A 16,342-nucleotide genomic window follows, 5' to 3' on the forward strand; every position below is an offset into this window, starting at 1 on the left:
AGTACAAGGGGGACATCAACTATTGAAACAAGTGCAGAGGAGGGACACCAAGATGATCAAAGGAATTGAGTGCTTTTCCTATGAGGAAAGACTAAAAGAACTGTGATTTTTCACTCTGGAAAAGAAAAGGCTTTGGCTGCTCTAATTGTGGCCTTCCAGTATTTGAAGTGAGCCTGCAAGAAAGATGGAGAAAAACTTTTTTTTTTTTAAATGGTGAGTGGTGATAGGACAAGGGGGAATGGTTTCAAACTGAAAGAGTAGGTTTAGATTAAATATTAGGAAGGAATTTTAGGAAGAAATTCTTTACTGTGAGGGGGATGAGGAACTGAAACAGGTTGCCCAGAGAAGCTGTGGAGTTCACATCCCTGGAAGTGTTCAAGGCCAAGTTGGGTGGGGTTTTGAGCAACCTGGTGAAAGGTGTCCCTGCACACAGCAGGGAGGTTGAAACTAGATGATGTTTAAGGTGCCCTCCAACCCAAGCCATTCTATGATTCTATGAATATTTTGATAAAAGAACAAACTGGTTTTTCCTCCTTGATTTTCCAAGGAGATTTAGCCAGCTTACCTGGATTTCTAGTTAAGTCACATATTTGTAAACCTCTGACTTAATAGACGGACTAATTAGATCCAAGGGGCAAAAGCTTATATTTGTGGCTACAAACAAGTATGTGGTGAAGAACATGTATTGTTTTCAGTACAAAAGGTTTTACTGAATTTATCTACATCTTCTACACTGTCATACGAATAGAGACTCTGTAGTTAATTGTTTATTTAATATGTAACTGCAAATTCAAAACCTAAATTCAATTTCTGAATTGAAATAAAGAGGAAATGCAATTTTACATTAAGGAACATGTTAAATTCATCTTTGGATGGAGAGTTGTCATCAATTTATTTATAATTCAGTAAGTGCATGTGAACTATTTAAATACCTTTTGATTGACAACTTATATACATAGCTTTGATTTCAAAGGAAGTCTGGATTTTCCAGTAACAAGAAAGGCAGAAAAAATAGTTTGAAAAGTAAACAAGCCTCAGTGGGATCAAAGCATTAACCATTCTCTGTGTCTTTTCAATTACTACTAATCGTTTGAGCTGCTGCAGTTTACAGAACAAATCATAATTCCCTGCTTTGGGAAGCATTGCCTGTATATTGCAATGTTTAAAAACAGACTTATGCACAAAAGATAGGTCTCAGAAAATAAGACTGTTTTATTATACTTTCAATGAACAATTGTCCAGAAGTTCCCAAATACGATAGAATTTCTTGTTTAAAAAGAGATTCTTTCAGCCATGATCTAGAGTGAGAATAAATAACTTTCAACCTTTGGAATGCTGCATTAAGTTTCTGACTACAGAAATGGAAAAATTGGTCAGGTTTAGCATAGGATACACTCTGAATTTACAGAACATGAAACAAGTTGCTGTCATTCCTGTATCTTTAAAAATTTAGTTAAATCCAAAAACAAATGCAGATATAGCTTAGCAGAAAATTGTGTCAGCTATGTAAAAATCTGTCAACCTAGGCATCTTAACATTCTTAGCATACTTAACACTTTTTTTTTTATGGAAATAGGAACAAAAGCATTCAGGTTTATAATATTTTAAGGTATACTGCTTTTCCTTACAGGTTATTCACAAAGTGCAAGAAGTCTGGTGCCTGGACCTCAGACCTAGTGTTACACCTAAATTGCTTTTTGAAAGTAATTTTGTTGTTGTGATATTTTGGAGAAAATGTAATTCTTGTTCTAAAAAATAAAGCTGCTTTCAAAATGACTATCCTAATATTTCATTGCAGATGGATTTTTTTCCTAGAAAAACCTAGTTCTACCACAGAGGATATTATTTACTGCAGAATTTAATCTCAGTTTAAACAGAGAAAAGGTGTTTGTCCATTGTGTTAGATGTTCTTGCATTTGAACTCTAGTTAAATAGCCAAATTTGTTTAATTTATCAGAGGAAAAGGTATGTGAGAAGCAAACAAAACACTCTGGTTATGTTAGTCTTCTGTATAGTAATGCAGATAACACTGAGAATTTCCAAAAAAGGTACAGTTCCTCTTAGTGTTCAAAAAGTCATAATCAGATCATTTGAACTCAGTAAAATTCAAAGGCAAAAATGGCCTATCTGTATAATCAGAAACTTCAAGAGATCCAATCATTGTGTGGCAAGGACAGATTTTTTTTCACCTCTGGGATATGTTGAAGGCAATATCCAGCTGGAAGAACTCAGATGAGTTAAGATAAACAAATAGGTTCTGAACAGCTCTGTTTGAAAGCTGTTCCTGTGATACAGCTTAATTTACATTGGTTTGAAAATTAAAATAGCCAATATAATCAGTGCATCATTATTTGTTATTTAATGTCTGTCTTTATGCGGTCACATACTGAAAGAAAAATTTTGAAGACCAAATTTTGTGGAAACATCCTGGTTAATTAGTTCTTACTTCATCATTGTTCGTTACTTCCCAAAAAGGAAGAATTCAAACACTCTTATTATTCAAATAGCTATTGTTTTTTAATGTTGCTTCTTTACACAATCATGCTCAGTTGTCATACTTCTGCTGAATGACCTTTTGATGCTGCTTCCTGTTAGACAATGCATATTCCTTCAACATCTATAATTATACAGAATTACAGGACTTCTGAGGGCCTCAGTCTCACCCAAAGATATGGATTCAACAGATTAGACTAAATGTCAGCTGTGCCTCCAAGCTACTACTTCTGCCAATCCTTGTGCCTGGTATTTATTTTTCTTTTGTGTTTACCCTACAGGGCTCTATGAAAACTATCCAACCAATGCAGAACCAGAATGCTGTGATGTCAGATGGGGACTATTATCAGATCATCAACCCAAAGGGACTATAAAAACAAGTGGCTCAACAATGTGTCACAGGACATCGCTCACAGTTTCATCAGCATCAAGACTGTGTAACAGCAGACTTAAACTGTGTGTTCTTGTATTAATTCTCTTACATACAGTACTTTCAGTCTCAGCAGCACAGAACTCAACAGGACTGGGCTTTGGAAGCATAACAACTTTGGAAGATAATTCAACCAATGAAGAATAAAAGAAAGGATTCATCTTACATAATAGAAACACAACAGGCCCAAATTACTAGAGTCAAAAATAGCAAGGACTGAGTGCTTTACCCTCAGAGCTCTTCTTGAATGACCTTTTGGGTAAAATGAAAAGAATGGGCCGCTACCTAAACAACAAGGACACACAAATGCAGCTTTTTATTGACTAAAAGGCTGTTTGGTGACTTAACTTTCTCACACCATTTTATACACTGTGTTTTAATGTTTGGAGTTTCTTTTTTTTTGTTTGTTTTTTGCACTTGTTAATACAGGATTTTATTTTTGGGACAGTTTCTCAAAGCTAAATTAAGTCTTTTCTCTGTCGATATATTTCTAGTCATTGTGTGTGTTCATCTGATAGTTCTGTCTTTTATGTCCTGTCAGTTTCTATTAGAGGAATGACTGCTATGATTTCATGACATAGCAAAAAAAAAAAAAAAAAAGAAAAAAAGAAAAAAACAAAAAAAACAAACAAACAAACAAACCAAAAAACCCCAAAAAAGCCCACAAAACACCCCAACAAAAATCCACAAAAAGAACAACAAAACAAAATTTAACCAAAAAAGAGAAAAGAATAAGAAAAAGAAAAGAAAATAAAAAGCAACCACGAAAAGGACCCCAAACAAACCTTACTGTCCTCTTATCCATGGGAACCATTCATCTCCTTTCCCTTTCCCATCTACCGTCACAGACAACATACATTTGCTTCTGTCTGTGTAATCACAATGAATGGGTACACAATTCCAGTGTGCCTCTGCCACTGTTGCACAAAACAGTTGACTGAGCAAACCCAAAAGGAGCATGAAGGGGGTTCCTTTTAGCTGAACAAACAAGTGCTCTCCTTACAAGGTGGGATCGGACAGTTAAAAAGTATAAAAAAATATATAACAAACTGTTGCTCCAATACCCATTTTGAAGAAGTCCAGTCCTTTCTCACTGGTCAGTTGAACAGGAGCAGCCTTTTCTAGACATGTTACTTAAAACCAGTTATGCTCAGCAAGTTGAATAGTTGGGAAGCCTTCATATTGGAGGTGAAGGATTGACATTCATTGTGAATCACATTTTGAGTTCTCCTGCTGTCACATAACCAGCAGATTTCCATAGAAAATGGGAGCTAAGAACTTCCAAAATTCAACTCTTTTTTCACAACTGAATTACACTAGAAGTCTTTTAACATCTACAATACAAATTATCTCCTTGGTTTGATTCCATTGTTTTACTATTACCTACATGTTGTTGAAAGTAACTAGTTTATTATGGATGCACAAGAATGTGTTAGCACAGATAAAGAAACTATTTTTTTTTAAATATATAGGACAACCGTTTTCATAAATGTGCAATAAAAACAGTAAATATATACTAGGATATGAGTAGTCAAGAGAAAAGATTGTAATATGCTGGTTTTTCATTGTTCGGGGTGGTTTTGAATTTGTTTACTTTTATTTTTTGTGGGAACATTTCACCTGCTGAGTGTATGACAATTTGCTTTTTAAAAAGGCTTTTTAGAGTTTACAGTAGAATCAATGGAAGGAAAAGTTAATAAGGGCTGTTTTTAAAAACTTTACATTCCTTCCTATTCTCTAACTACACTTGGGAAGTGCACTTTAGAGATGTTTGCTGTGTAGCTGGGAAATGAAGGAAAACTATAGAAAATGTTCTCTTAGGAAATAAAATATAGTTATCTACTTTCTAGCTATGAAATACCCCTTGATAAATATTAATGTTGTAAGAACATTTAATCACTGGTGCATAATGCATTTTTGTATACAATTTACGGTCTGTTAAATTCTGGAGAAAAACAAAAAGAAGATAACAATGCTGCTTAAGCGGTTCAAGATGCACATGTTAAGCTGCGAAGCTCAAACATTTTGCAAGAGTATTTGTTTTGATAGTGTTTTGCTACAACCTGGACTGAGGAGCCTAAAACAATCTGTGCAAATATGACAACAACAAAAAGCACCAGCTAATGCAAAATTCTTCAGCACTGGTTTGTTTCTATAATTCCTCCCTTCCCTTCCTTGCACATGCTATATTTTGTTCAATAAAACATGGTGCTTTTTTATTTATTTTCTTTTCTTTTAGAGGCACATGTATTAATTGCAGTGAATTGATGCAAAATTGGGGGAAAATGTAGAAATGCAAAAGAAAAAGCCTTAACTAATGGTAGAATGTAGACTTTTGAAGGACAGAAATGTTACTGAAAACTGATGGAGCAATAACTGGGCAGTGCTCTGGTACTGTACAACAGCTGATAAGTCACACACTACTGAGAAAGCTCTTACTAGGTGAGCTCTTGTTCAACTGACCTCTTAATTCTAGTAAGTGTACATGGTCAGTAAACAGTTTGTTATAACCTTTATCTACCTCTGCTGTGCAAAGGCCATCCAACATCCATTCCTGTGATGTTCCTCATGGTTTTTTGTTCACACCATTACTAGCTGTCATCTATTTTTACACTGTACCAATACAGTAACTAGTCCGGTTCATCTTGATTGAATTGGCACCTGAAGAAGAGTTTTTATTATTTATCTTTTGCTTCATGATGAATTAATGTAGAGATCTATCTTTAAAGTATTTGAGTTCTTCTTTTCTGCTCTTTTTCATTCTTCATCCCTTATTTTTCTATAAAAATGTTTTTAAGTGGTGTCAGTGAAAAACGACTCCTCCACTGCTTGGCTACACTCAGTCATGTGTCATACAATATGAGAGAGACAGGAGGAAAAACAGTGACAACAACATCACATACATAATGTAGCCTAATTAAACTTGGGGAAAATGAAGCAGAAAACAATTACAGACTTTCAATTACAAATACAAGATGTAATAAATTCATCCCCCTCTCCCTACCTGGAGTTAGTGCCTGCAGTTCAATGGTCTGTGAATTTTCTCTGTCATCTTTTTGAGGTCTATTTCTTTAATTTCTGAAACAAAGAGTCATGTTGCAGTTGAATACTGCTGGGGTATCTGTTGCCATTTTCACTCTAGCAGTGTGGTAAGAAGCTTCTCTTGGTGGTACCTGGGACATCAGGAGTAGACAAAGACTCTTCTATGAAGTTAAGCAACATGTAATCATGTATGATGCAAAATTCCATCCCATCCATTCTTCATTCGTAATAGTTTTCCTGGCACAAACTTAAGCATGCTTGATATTGTGCACATATTACTTTTTTTCAGAATAAATTTGCATCTTGCCACTGCTATAACTGCCATCTTGTTCCATTTCTCCTTGTACTGTATGCCTAATACATACATGATAAAGAGCTGGCTTAACAAAGAAGTAACGCTAAAATCTTACTGCAAATGACTGAAGAGAAGAAAAAGAGAAAAAAGAATATTTATTTTATGATCATATGGAAGAAATTAATGTCCCATGTCTTTTATTGTCTTATTTTCTGCAATAGGGAAAATGCAGATTTTGTGCAATATGTTAATACTGCTAAGCCAAATGTCATATAACATAACCAGAGCTATATGTTATTCCTTATTGCATTTGCATTTAGTAATACAGTATATTGTTGCTTTTCTTTCATTAAAGAGACAGTATCTTTTTCCTTATTTTTTAATATAGCAGGTGAAGGCTGTGCTTCTGCACACCATAATTTAAAGACAAAAAAACCAACAAAATGTTAGGATGAAGTTTTAGTTCTATAAATTATTAAACCAAGCCATCAGCTGCCAAAGAATCTGTTGAATAGTAGCTACAAACAAAACGAAGATATTTCTCCTTGAGAGATAAAAATAATTTTATTCTGCGTGATTAAAGAAGAAAGAGTAAAAGAATGAGAGGTGTATTTCAAACAGCAGAGAGAGCAGGTGTCATCTGATACACGTTGTGACTCTCAGCTTATATAGTTATACTCTTCTATTAAAGAGTGAGGAACGAAGCATTGTCTTCTGCTCTCTCTGCATTTATGATAATGAATGTCCTTTTTGCAAGCGTTGCCTGTCTGCACAGAAGATACCTGCCTACCATGAGAGCTGAAAGTAGCACATGCACACCAATTTACGCAGTGAAAACTGTCCTGAGTGACCATCCAAAGCACAAGCAAAACTCGTTTGCAGAGTAGACCTAGTTTTTAGGAAAATTCAAGATACATGTGAAGAGTCACCTAAGCAAGGGGTCTGTGAAGGTGCCTGGTCCTTACTTCAGCTTTCACAGTATGTCCCATCAGTGCCACAGCCCCACGATAAGCCCTGCTCAGGCAGGCTTCAACTGGGCTCAGAGTCATGCTGACTTCAGTGAGCCTTGGTACAGGTAAAGGCATGCACCCACAAAAAATTCATGGTAGCACATATGTCTCAATTTGCTATCCCATAATCTTTACTCAGGAATCGTTCATGGGCATAGTGTATAAGCAGAAGATCTCTGAGTTCAGCCCTAGCCAAATCTTGACAAGAGATTGGCAAAAGCATATTAATGGTGAATGGTCCTTTTTTATTATTACTCTCTACTCATATTAGTTCGGTGAAGGAGTGGCTTCAAAATTTAACTACAAGTACGAGGACAAAATACCAGAAACTTTGTCTTTGTGGAGAAGAAATTAAATAGCTTTGTAAGGTAAAAAGAGACTTTGTCATTTTTCTGCAGCTGTCAGCAATCTTTTAGAAAAGCTTGGGAAAATAATATGTCTAGTTCCGAGTATGATAATTCTCATTAAAGCTAGATGTTTTTATGAGACATAGGACTTGATCACAAACCATCTCAAATGAGGGATATAATTTGCCAATATTTCCCACAGCAACCCTGAGAAATTACATTACTGAACACCTCTAGGTATGCAGTACTTAACAGCATTTTTTCAAATGTTAACAAGCTTGAGATAGGAGGGAAAAGGAGGGAGAGAGAACTATTGTCATTCTGGGAAAAAAAAAAGTCTTGGCCAACTTAGAAAATCCATCCAAGAAACAGCTCTAATTTTTCAAAATACAATTGAGACTAAAAAAAAAAAGAAAAAATATTCATATGTAGATGTAGATCTATATAGAAATAGACCCATATCAAAAGAGAGAGACAAAAATATATGTTCTCTACAATTATTACAAATACAGCACACTGTAGAACAAAAATGCCAAAGGATAAGACCTATAAAAAAATAGAGCAAAATTGCTGTATTTATATTCCTTACTATGGAGTGTGGATTTCCAGGTAGAATTTCAGCTGTAGAAATAGATTTTATAATAAAAAAGGAAATAATTTGGGCAAAAGAGATATATTTGGCTATTCTTTCCACATACTGTCTCCTATGAGTTTAGTTATTTTTCTGAACTTCTCCTTGAAGTCGTTGACTTACACAGGAAGATCCCAGCACAGACCTCACCCCAGCAGTTCCAGTGGCTGTTGGGGACACAGGACATCTCAGTCATGAGTCGTAAGGGATAGTTGCACTCAAAGTGCTGCCTGTGCTTCAGCTTTCCAGTCCAAACTCTCGGCTGTCCGTCTCTCTCACTGTGTTCATCTCTTGGGCACACATGAAGTGACTCAGTTTCCTCTTCTGAGGAGCATGTGCTTGGCCTGCTTGCACCTTCAGCCTCAGTCACAGGGTCATTACACAGATCAGAGGAAACACTACTGTGCTTTAAATGCAACACGTGCTCCGAGCACCCCAAACAGCTGAAATAGGATGAACATAATAAGCATGCTTTGGAACCAGCCCTCTGAATAAGCCAGTTGCATATATCTCTAGACCTTTTTGCAATTTTCACACTGAGAACTATCTCAGCAGAAGGGTTTTATCAACTAGTCTTTGTCAAATCTCTCTGCAGCAGTTAAGACACTCTTCCCAGCTGCCCCTCTTGTATGATTTTGCCAGGACTTATTGTCCCTGGTAGGACAAGATAAAAGAAGATGTGATGTCCCACCCCAGTGGAAAATGAAGGACACCTGGATGAAGACTAGAATGCCAGCTGGGACAACTGTAACAAAGACATACAAACCTTTCCGTGGAGTCTTTAGCAGTGGGGGAAATTGAAGATAAAAGAAGGGTACTTTCTGTCAAAGGCATAAATCAGGCAGTGGAGGGATTTATTTTCAGAGATCACTACATGATGTATTTGAATGTATTTGAATGTATTTTTAGTCAGGACAACACTGAGCATTGCAGCACCAAAATTTTATGTGTCTTATAAGTGGCTAATTTGCAACTCTGAATTAAGGTGGATGAAGCATAATACACAGTAGGATTTGGTGATACAAACCAAGAATCTCCTGAGGAAGGTACTATCTAAGCAAGTGCTCTACATAGAATGGGATAGCCCTATTTTACTCCTGCTCTCTTAGGGTCATTCGCAGAGCATCCAGGAAGTTCCTACATCTGGAATTCACATTTCTGAAAGCTTTTTTACTAGACAGGCTCCTCCACCAGCTTTTTTGCATGAAATGCAGTGTAGGATGAAGTGGCAACATGATACCATCTAGAACACACTGAATGAATTTTCTGTGAATGCAGATCAGTCCTTCTCTAATCAGCAGACTACTCTTATTAAATGAGAAAGAAAAACTATTTTTTTTTTCTTTTCTAGTGTTTCTCCAGCGGACACAAATCAATGAACTAAAAATTGGTCTAGTACAAAAGTACAAATTCTGGTTACTACACACATATAGGAGAGAGATGTTCTTTTTGTCCTCTGAGGAATGTTGATAGACTATCTGGTAGCATTATGTAATTTTGACAGTCTTCATTATAATTTCCACAGGGAATTCAAGTGTGCTCAATTCCACTTGTTTCATTTGATGATGAAGGGCACCTAGCACTTTACAAGACCAAGTTCCTACGTGGGAGTGGCACTTAACAATTGTAAGCTGCTATGCAGTTTTCTAGGAAAACTCTGAAAAAAGGCAGAGCAGCTACATAAGATGGCAGATATCTTAAGAAAATAGTCACTAGTTGTAGATAGTTTTAGAGAAAGCCAGTAAAAACAAGGGCAAAAGAAAAAAGAATTGTCTTTCCCCTTTCTTTCCTCCACCTTTCCCTTTCTCTGACAGCGTCACCAGTCTGAACTAGGACATAATTTTGCCTTGGTAGCCCTCTGAAAAATTAAATACATTTAAGAAGAGATAAAATTCTCCTATTTCATATTTCCTATACATATAGAATTAGAAACAGAACAAAATAATGAAAACAAAACACAAAAAAATTAATGAAATAAAAGTATTTTTTCATCCACAGAGAGATGTTCCCATATCATTTCCTATTCATCATTAGTCCATAGGTCCACTGAATTCAATGGGACTCATGCTTTTCATTTAGATGGAACTAGGATTAATGCCATGGATCAAAATCTGCCAGTTTCAGAGCAAGTCCTTCCACTGACTTCGGGGAGGATTTGAAAAGTCCAAGGTCCCTTTGAGCACAGATAAACTCACATGGATAAGATAAATAAACATGTGATCAGCTGAAAGATTGAAATGTTCCCAGTGTTTGTCCAAGGGTTTGGTCAAATTAGCTGCAGCTCTATGCAAAAGTCATGTTGAGCCAAAGCTTTGAGCTTTGATTTGATAGACCTTTCTTTTTCTGAACTCTAACAAGTTTCATTCAGGGTTTGAATATGCAAAAACTTACACAGGATTATAAGTACAAGGAGAAAGACTGGAAAAAATTTATAATATTTTCACTCCCACAAGTGAAAATGAAATTTAAAAATTCTGATAATTTTGGGTTTTTTAAATTAACCCTTAATGACAATTTATTTATGTAGTTCTTCAGAAGCTGCTTGGTTTCACTTGTTTGTTTTCCTTTGTTTTGTTGAAAACCAGACTTTTGGCCTTTTAAAGATTCAGATTGAACTATGCAGCTACAAATTATATGTTTCTGTTAAAAGATTTGCAATTAAAATTATTCTACTCTTCTGTTCCTTCCAAATTGTATGACAGAAAGCTCATGTTAAAAATAGATTTATCTAAGTGTGTTTAATCTTTGTTTCTTTTTTCTTTTCTTTGTTATTTGTTTTTATTTTCTTTCTTCAGAGTTAAGGACTGGATTTTTTTTGAAATGGGCTAAACTGGCATCAGTGTTTTTTAACAATATGGAATGTCCTATGATTCTTAGCATTGAAAAGAGGGCTATGTGGTCCTGTCAGAAAAAAAAAGAAAAAAAAAGCTGTAAATTGTAATAATATATTAAATATTGTATTATTATAGCAACTTTAGTTAAGCAACTAATACTATCTTTAATTTTTTACAGAGAACTTTGATGAAATAATTTATTACAATGACTCACAGAAAAAACTTGTTTTCAAAATGACAGGAGAAACTGTTGAAGATTGTGAAAAAAATACTAACAATAATGCTCTACTAAGAATAAATTTAAAGATGCAAACAGTGAGTCTGACTTTTTGGTTCAGGGTTTTGTGACTGAAATTAAATCCAAGGTGTTGGGGGGAATAATTTCTTTAAGTGATGCTTAAATTTAAACAAATTTCTTTTCAAAATAAAAAGAAAAGAGATAAAAAAAGACAAAACGCTTGTGTTCTGGCCTGGACTGCAGTTACCTATTTCAGAAATTGCCATAGACAAAAATATAAAGATAGAGGTAATTTCCTCATATTAAACTGGTTTTCTAGGCTGTACTGTATAACACAGCAACAGTACTTTACAGCTGTTTAGCTCAGATACTTTATGAAGGGAAAAAATTATAATAAATGAAAAATAATGTCCAAAAAAGAAGAGCATTTAATTTTTAGAAGAGGTATGTTAAATTTCAATGGTGCAACATCTACAAAAATACAGTTCATTTACTACCTATGGGATATTCAATGGGGGTGTGAATTGGTGGTAAATACTTGCCCATCTGGTTGCACAAGGATCAGCTCTTCTCAAAAAGGATTTGCAACCAAACCACAGCTCCAAGAGGTGAGTTCAAAGATGTTTAGAAGTCAGATTTCTTATGTTTTAGGAACTATTTTGGATAACAGTAAATGATCGCAACCGGTCTGTGGAAATTAGTGCTGATCCTCCTAATAACAAGAATAAAAATTCAATAAATCCAGTTTAAGGTACTGCAACAAATCAAAGATGAAAATAAAAAGTAATTTGTAACAATCTGAGCTGTAAATATGGTGAGGAAATAAACCAGAAGCCTCACAGTTTCCTCAGAGATGTGTAAGTTAAGATTGCCTCCACACCTTCACAGACACCTATTTTTTGCTCTACTCACCTGTTCACACAGGTAGGTACCTACAGTGAGTGAATGAAGTCCCCTACAACTGTTCTACTTCAATATACAAAGTTTGTACTACTTACAAACTCCTTCTGCATGTCATAATGTCTGTCTTGAAACCAGGTTTTCCTTGTGATGAATAGCATCCGATGTTGTGAAGGAAACAAATTTCTCTGATTCAGTAGACTAAAATCTGAGGTCCAGCAATGCCAGTTTTTCATTAGGCTTCCTAGATGGAGATATGAGGACTACACTTTGTTTCAAACCTATTGTCAAGGTCTCCTCTACTGCAAGGGCATTGAGGTTTCATTTTATGTATGCAACATCATCAGGCATAAAGTGAATGCCACATAAGTGTGATTCCTATTTTAATAAAACTGTTTGGGACATGGAATGAAATATTTTTTTCTGACTGGCCATTTTCACATGGGGATGAGCAAAAGGAAACAAAACATGCGTAAACCAAAGTAAAACTCATTAAGCATTTGATATATGTAATGTTATTTCAAGAACCCTGTTGGGTTTTTTGTTTTCTTTTTTCTTTATAACATAGCTTCCATGTCTTTTAGCTTATGGTGGGTCCACTTTTCTTAATAAAACTTCATAAGATTATATTAGTCTACACTCTATACTGAAAGTGATGCATGATATTCTTCAGAAGTAAATGTATTCAACAGACCAAGCAAGCAAAGATTTTTTCAGGCATTCATCCTACCCACTTATCTTATCCAGCCCTCTTCTATGCCTGATTGTTAATTGTGGCCTTCTGCTTAATATGCCTTGAACATTTAATAGAATAATAGAATTGTAAAATAATTTAGATTCAAAGAGACATTCAAAGATCACATAGTTTCCAATGCTCCTGACATGGGCAGGGACAGCTTTCTCTAGACCAAGTTGCTCAGAGCTCCATGCAGCCTGGACTTGAATACTTCCACAAATGGGATATCCATAACTTCTTCGGGCAACCTGTTCCCACATCTCACCACCCTCATAATAAGAAAAAAGTCTTTCTTGTGTCCAGTCTATACTTACCCCCTATCAGTATAAAACTATTCCCCTTATGGTGTTGCTTCTCTCGCTAAGCCCCCTTTATACTTTGAAAGGATCCACAGCTTTCTCCAGGCTGAACAACCCCAACTCCCTCATCCTAACTTTGTAGGAGAAATGATCCAGCCCCCTGACCATTTTCGTGGTCCTCCAACATTTTCGTAGTCCTCCTTTGGTACACTCTATCTGGTACTGGGGACCCCAGAGCTGGATGCAGCACTCCATGCAGTATTTCACAAAAATGGAGTAGCCCTTTGTCTTGGTCATCATGCCTCTTTTGATGCAGCCTAGGAAAGGATTGGCTTTCTAGGTTGCAAGAGCCCACTGTTGGCTCATGTTCAATTTTTCATCCACTGACATCTCTAGGTATTTTTCTGTTTGGCTGCTCTCAATCTGTGCATCCACCAATCTGTATTGACCCTGAAGATTGGCCCAACCCAAGTGTAGAATCTTGCACTTGGCCTTGTTTGAGTGAATGAGGGCCACCACTCAAGGCCATCAGGTTCTTCTTAAAATCTCTTCCCTCAAGCATATTTGACCACTCAGCTTGGTATCAGCCAAAAACTTGTGGAGAGTGCGTTCAATCCCATTGCATCTAAATAGATTACAGACCCCAGATGGACAGAACATATCACTGCTTTCCATTTGGACATTTGGTTACTAACCATAAGACTTTAGGCATGGCCATCCAGCTAATTCCTTATCCATTCAACAGTTTATCCGCCAAACACATATCTCTCCAATGTAGCATCAAGGATGTTTTGTGGGACCACTCCAAAGGACTTACAGAAGTTCAGGTAGATGGGATTTATAGCTCTTGTGTGGTCCACTGATGCAGACACTCCACCACAAAAGGCTACTAGATTAATCAGGCATGATTTGTATTGGTTAAGCCATGTTGGCTGTCTCAAATCATCTCCCTGTCTTCCACATGCCTTGAAATAACTTCCAAGAAGATGAGTTCCATCATTTTACCAGCTGCAAAAGTGATAATGATTGGTTTATGGTTCACAAGGTCCTCCTTTTTTACTCTGCTTAAAAATGGGTATGCTCTTTTCATTTTCCAGGCACTGGGACTTTGATGGCCATGACTTTTCAAATTTCATGGAAGTGGCAACTACACCAGTTAATTCCCTCAGGGCTCTAGGAGGCATCTGGTTGTGTCGGGTTCCTCAGGTGCTTTTGAATCTGATCCTAAATGATGATGAATTGGACTTTGTTCTCCTCATCCTTGCCTTGAGTTTCAATAACTTGAGAGACTTACACTCTTAGAAATCTGTATTTTTCCAGATTCAGACAACATCTCTTCTTGCCAAATGCAAAGACTACTTCACCTTATTTTAATCTAAGAGTGATTTAACAAATGTTATGAGGAATTATATTTTTCCCCAAAGACAATTAAAACAGAGCAATATCGAAAATTAATCATTTTACTTTACTTATGCTGTTCTTCAGATGCTTCACAGAAGCTTGGCTTCCTCAAAATATTTTAGGAAGCTACCAGGAGAAAAGCTTAAATGAAAGAAAGCTTAAATTAAGAAGAGCATAAAGGTTGCAGAAATAGCTAAAACTGGAGGTACAGATGAATGTGCTACAGGTATATGCAGTCAGAACTAGGAGGAGAGATACTCAGCATAGGCACATTATCCTGTATGAAATTTAACAACACAGAGTAGGTAACAATAAAAACAAATAAATGTGAAAGCCTATGTCTAGCACTCTAACAAGTGAGAATCTAAAAGTTAAGAACAAAATTAAAAGTGACAGCCAAATTTTTCAAACAAATCATAAGTTGGGTCAAGAATTTAGGCTTTTTTGTTATATAAAAATTATTTCGAATTTTGAGGGGTATGTGATTTCAGGATTTTTTTTAAGGGGTTTTTCCACCATTTTAAGAACCTCCTCTATTACGACTGAAACAAATTTTTCAGGCTACTCTGGAAAATTTCTTCATAAGGTGACCAATCCTTTTGACCTTGATAATGTTACTCTAAGATTATGCTCACAGTTAAAAAAACAAACAAACAAACAAAAAAAGCCCCACCACTAACCTACTTATTAACTTTAAAAATATCATTCCCAAATGAGTAGATTAGCCCTTTTTTCTGAGAAGCCAAAAACTTCATATTTGGAAAAAAAGAAAATGAACAACCTGTTATAGAATACAGCAAATCTATTGTAATGCTATAAAAGCTGCTTATCCAATAGTGAAGAATCTCAATAAACTTACTTAAATGTTCCAAATTATGTGGTATAAGAAATACACATTTCTTGTCAATATTAACTTTATTATGCCTTTGTTATATCCGGTGTCAGCTCCAATTCAGATGTATCTTTTATTTCTATTACTCGATATATGATGGAAATATGGTTTACTGCTACTTTATCAAAATAACATATAATTACAAAGTTGTATATATTTACTTCAAGGTGTCTCATGATTGTGACAACATTGTAAAAGTTCAGATCTTTCACACAGAGCTATAAAATTCAGACTTGCAAAAAAACTAAAAATGTGAATTAAGAACTGAATCCAAACCCCAAATGTTTCAAAATAACAAAGGATACATGGAAACCATGTCAAAATCAGTTTAGACTCATGTGACTTACAAAACCTGGAGGTTTAGGTAAATGGAAGTAAACTGGGACCGTGGTTGTTTTGGTAGAGTCACACATACAGCTCAAACTCTCTAGGTCCTAAATCCAGTTGCATAGTTATTCCTATTCCATTTGATGAAACACCATAGGATCAAAGGGACTGTGACTTCTTACTGCTTGCAACAAGTAATTCTCTAAGCTTTAGTCCTCACCATACCAGTATGTGGTTCTTGGCTTCATTAATACTGTGAATTTCTACACACAGATGTACACAATTTTTTGGTTGCCCACGGGGCTGGTTTATGCAGCAGGAGGAATCCTGCTACAGTCAAGAAGTACTTCCAGAGTAGCTCTACGGAGGCTTTCAAGATTGTATTATCTCCATGGGGTTTGGGGTGAGTTTTTTTCTGTACCATTATTACATGAGGTGCCATGGATGTTGATACTGTACTTTCCAGT

At 35.9% G+C, this 16,342-nt stretch overlaps 1 protein-coding gene across 1 annotated transcript in view; it reads left to right on the forward strand.

The window, feature by feature from the left end:
• Nucleotides 1-3,396, forward strand: part of FAM155A (family with sequence similarity 155 member A) — a 433,764-nt gene extending 430,368 nt beyond the window's left edge. The window contains exon 3 of the mRNA XM_030958707.1: nt 2,775-3,396. Coding sequence (XP_030814567.1) covers nt 2,775-3,070 — 296 coding nt within the window. The 3' untranslated portion in view covers nt 3,071-3,396. The remainder of the gene's footprint in view (nt 1-2,774) is intronic.
• The last annotated feature ends 12,946 nt before the right edge of the window (nt 3,397-16,342 follow it).

The sequence above is a fragment of the Camarhynchus parvulus genome, chromosome 1 (assembly GCF_901933205.1).
Source record: "Camarhynchus parvulus chromosome 1, STF_HiC, whole genome shotgun sequence".
NCBI lineage: Eukaryota > Metazoa > Chordata > Aves > Passeriformes > Thraupidae > Camarhynchus > Camarhynchus parvulus.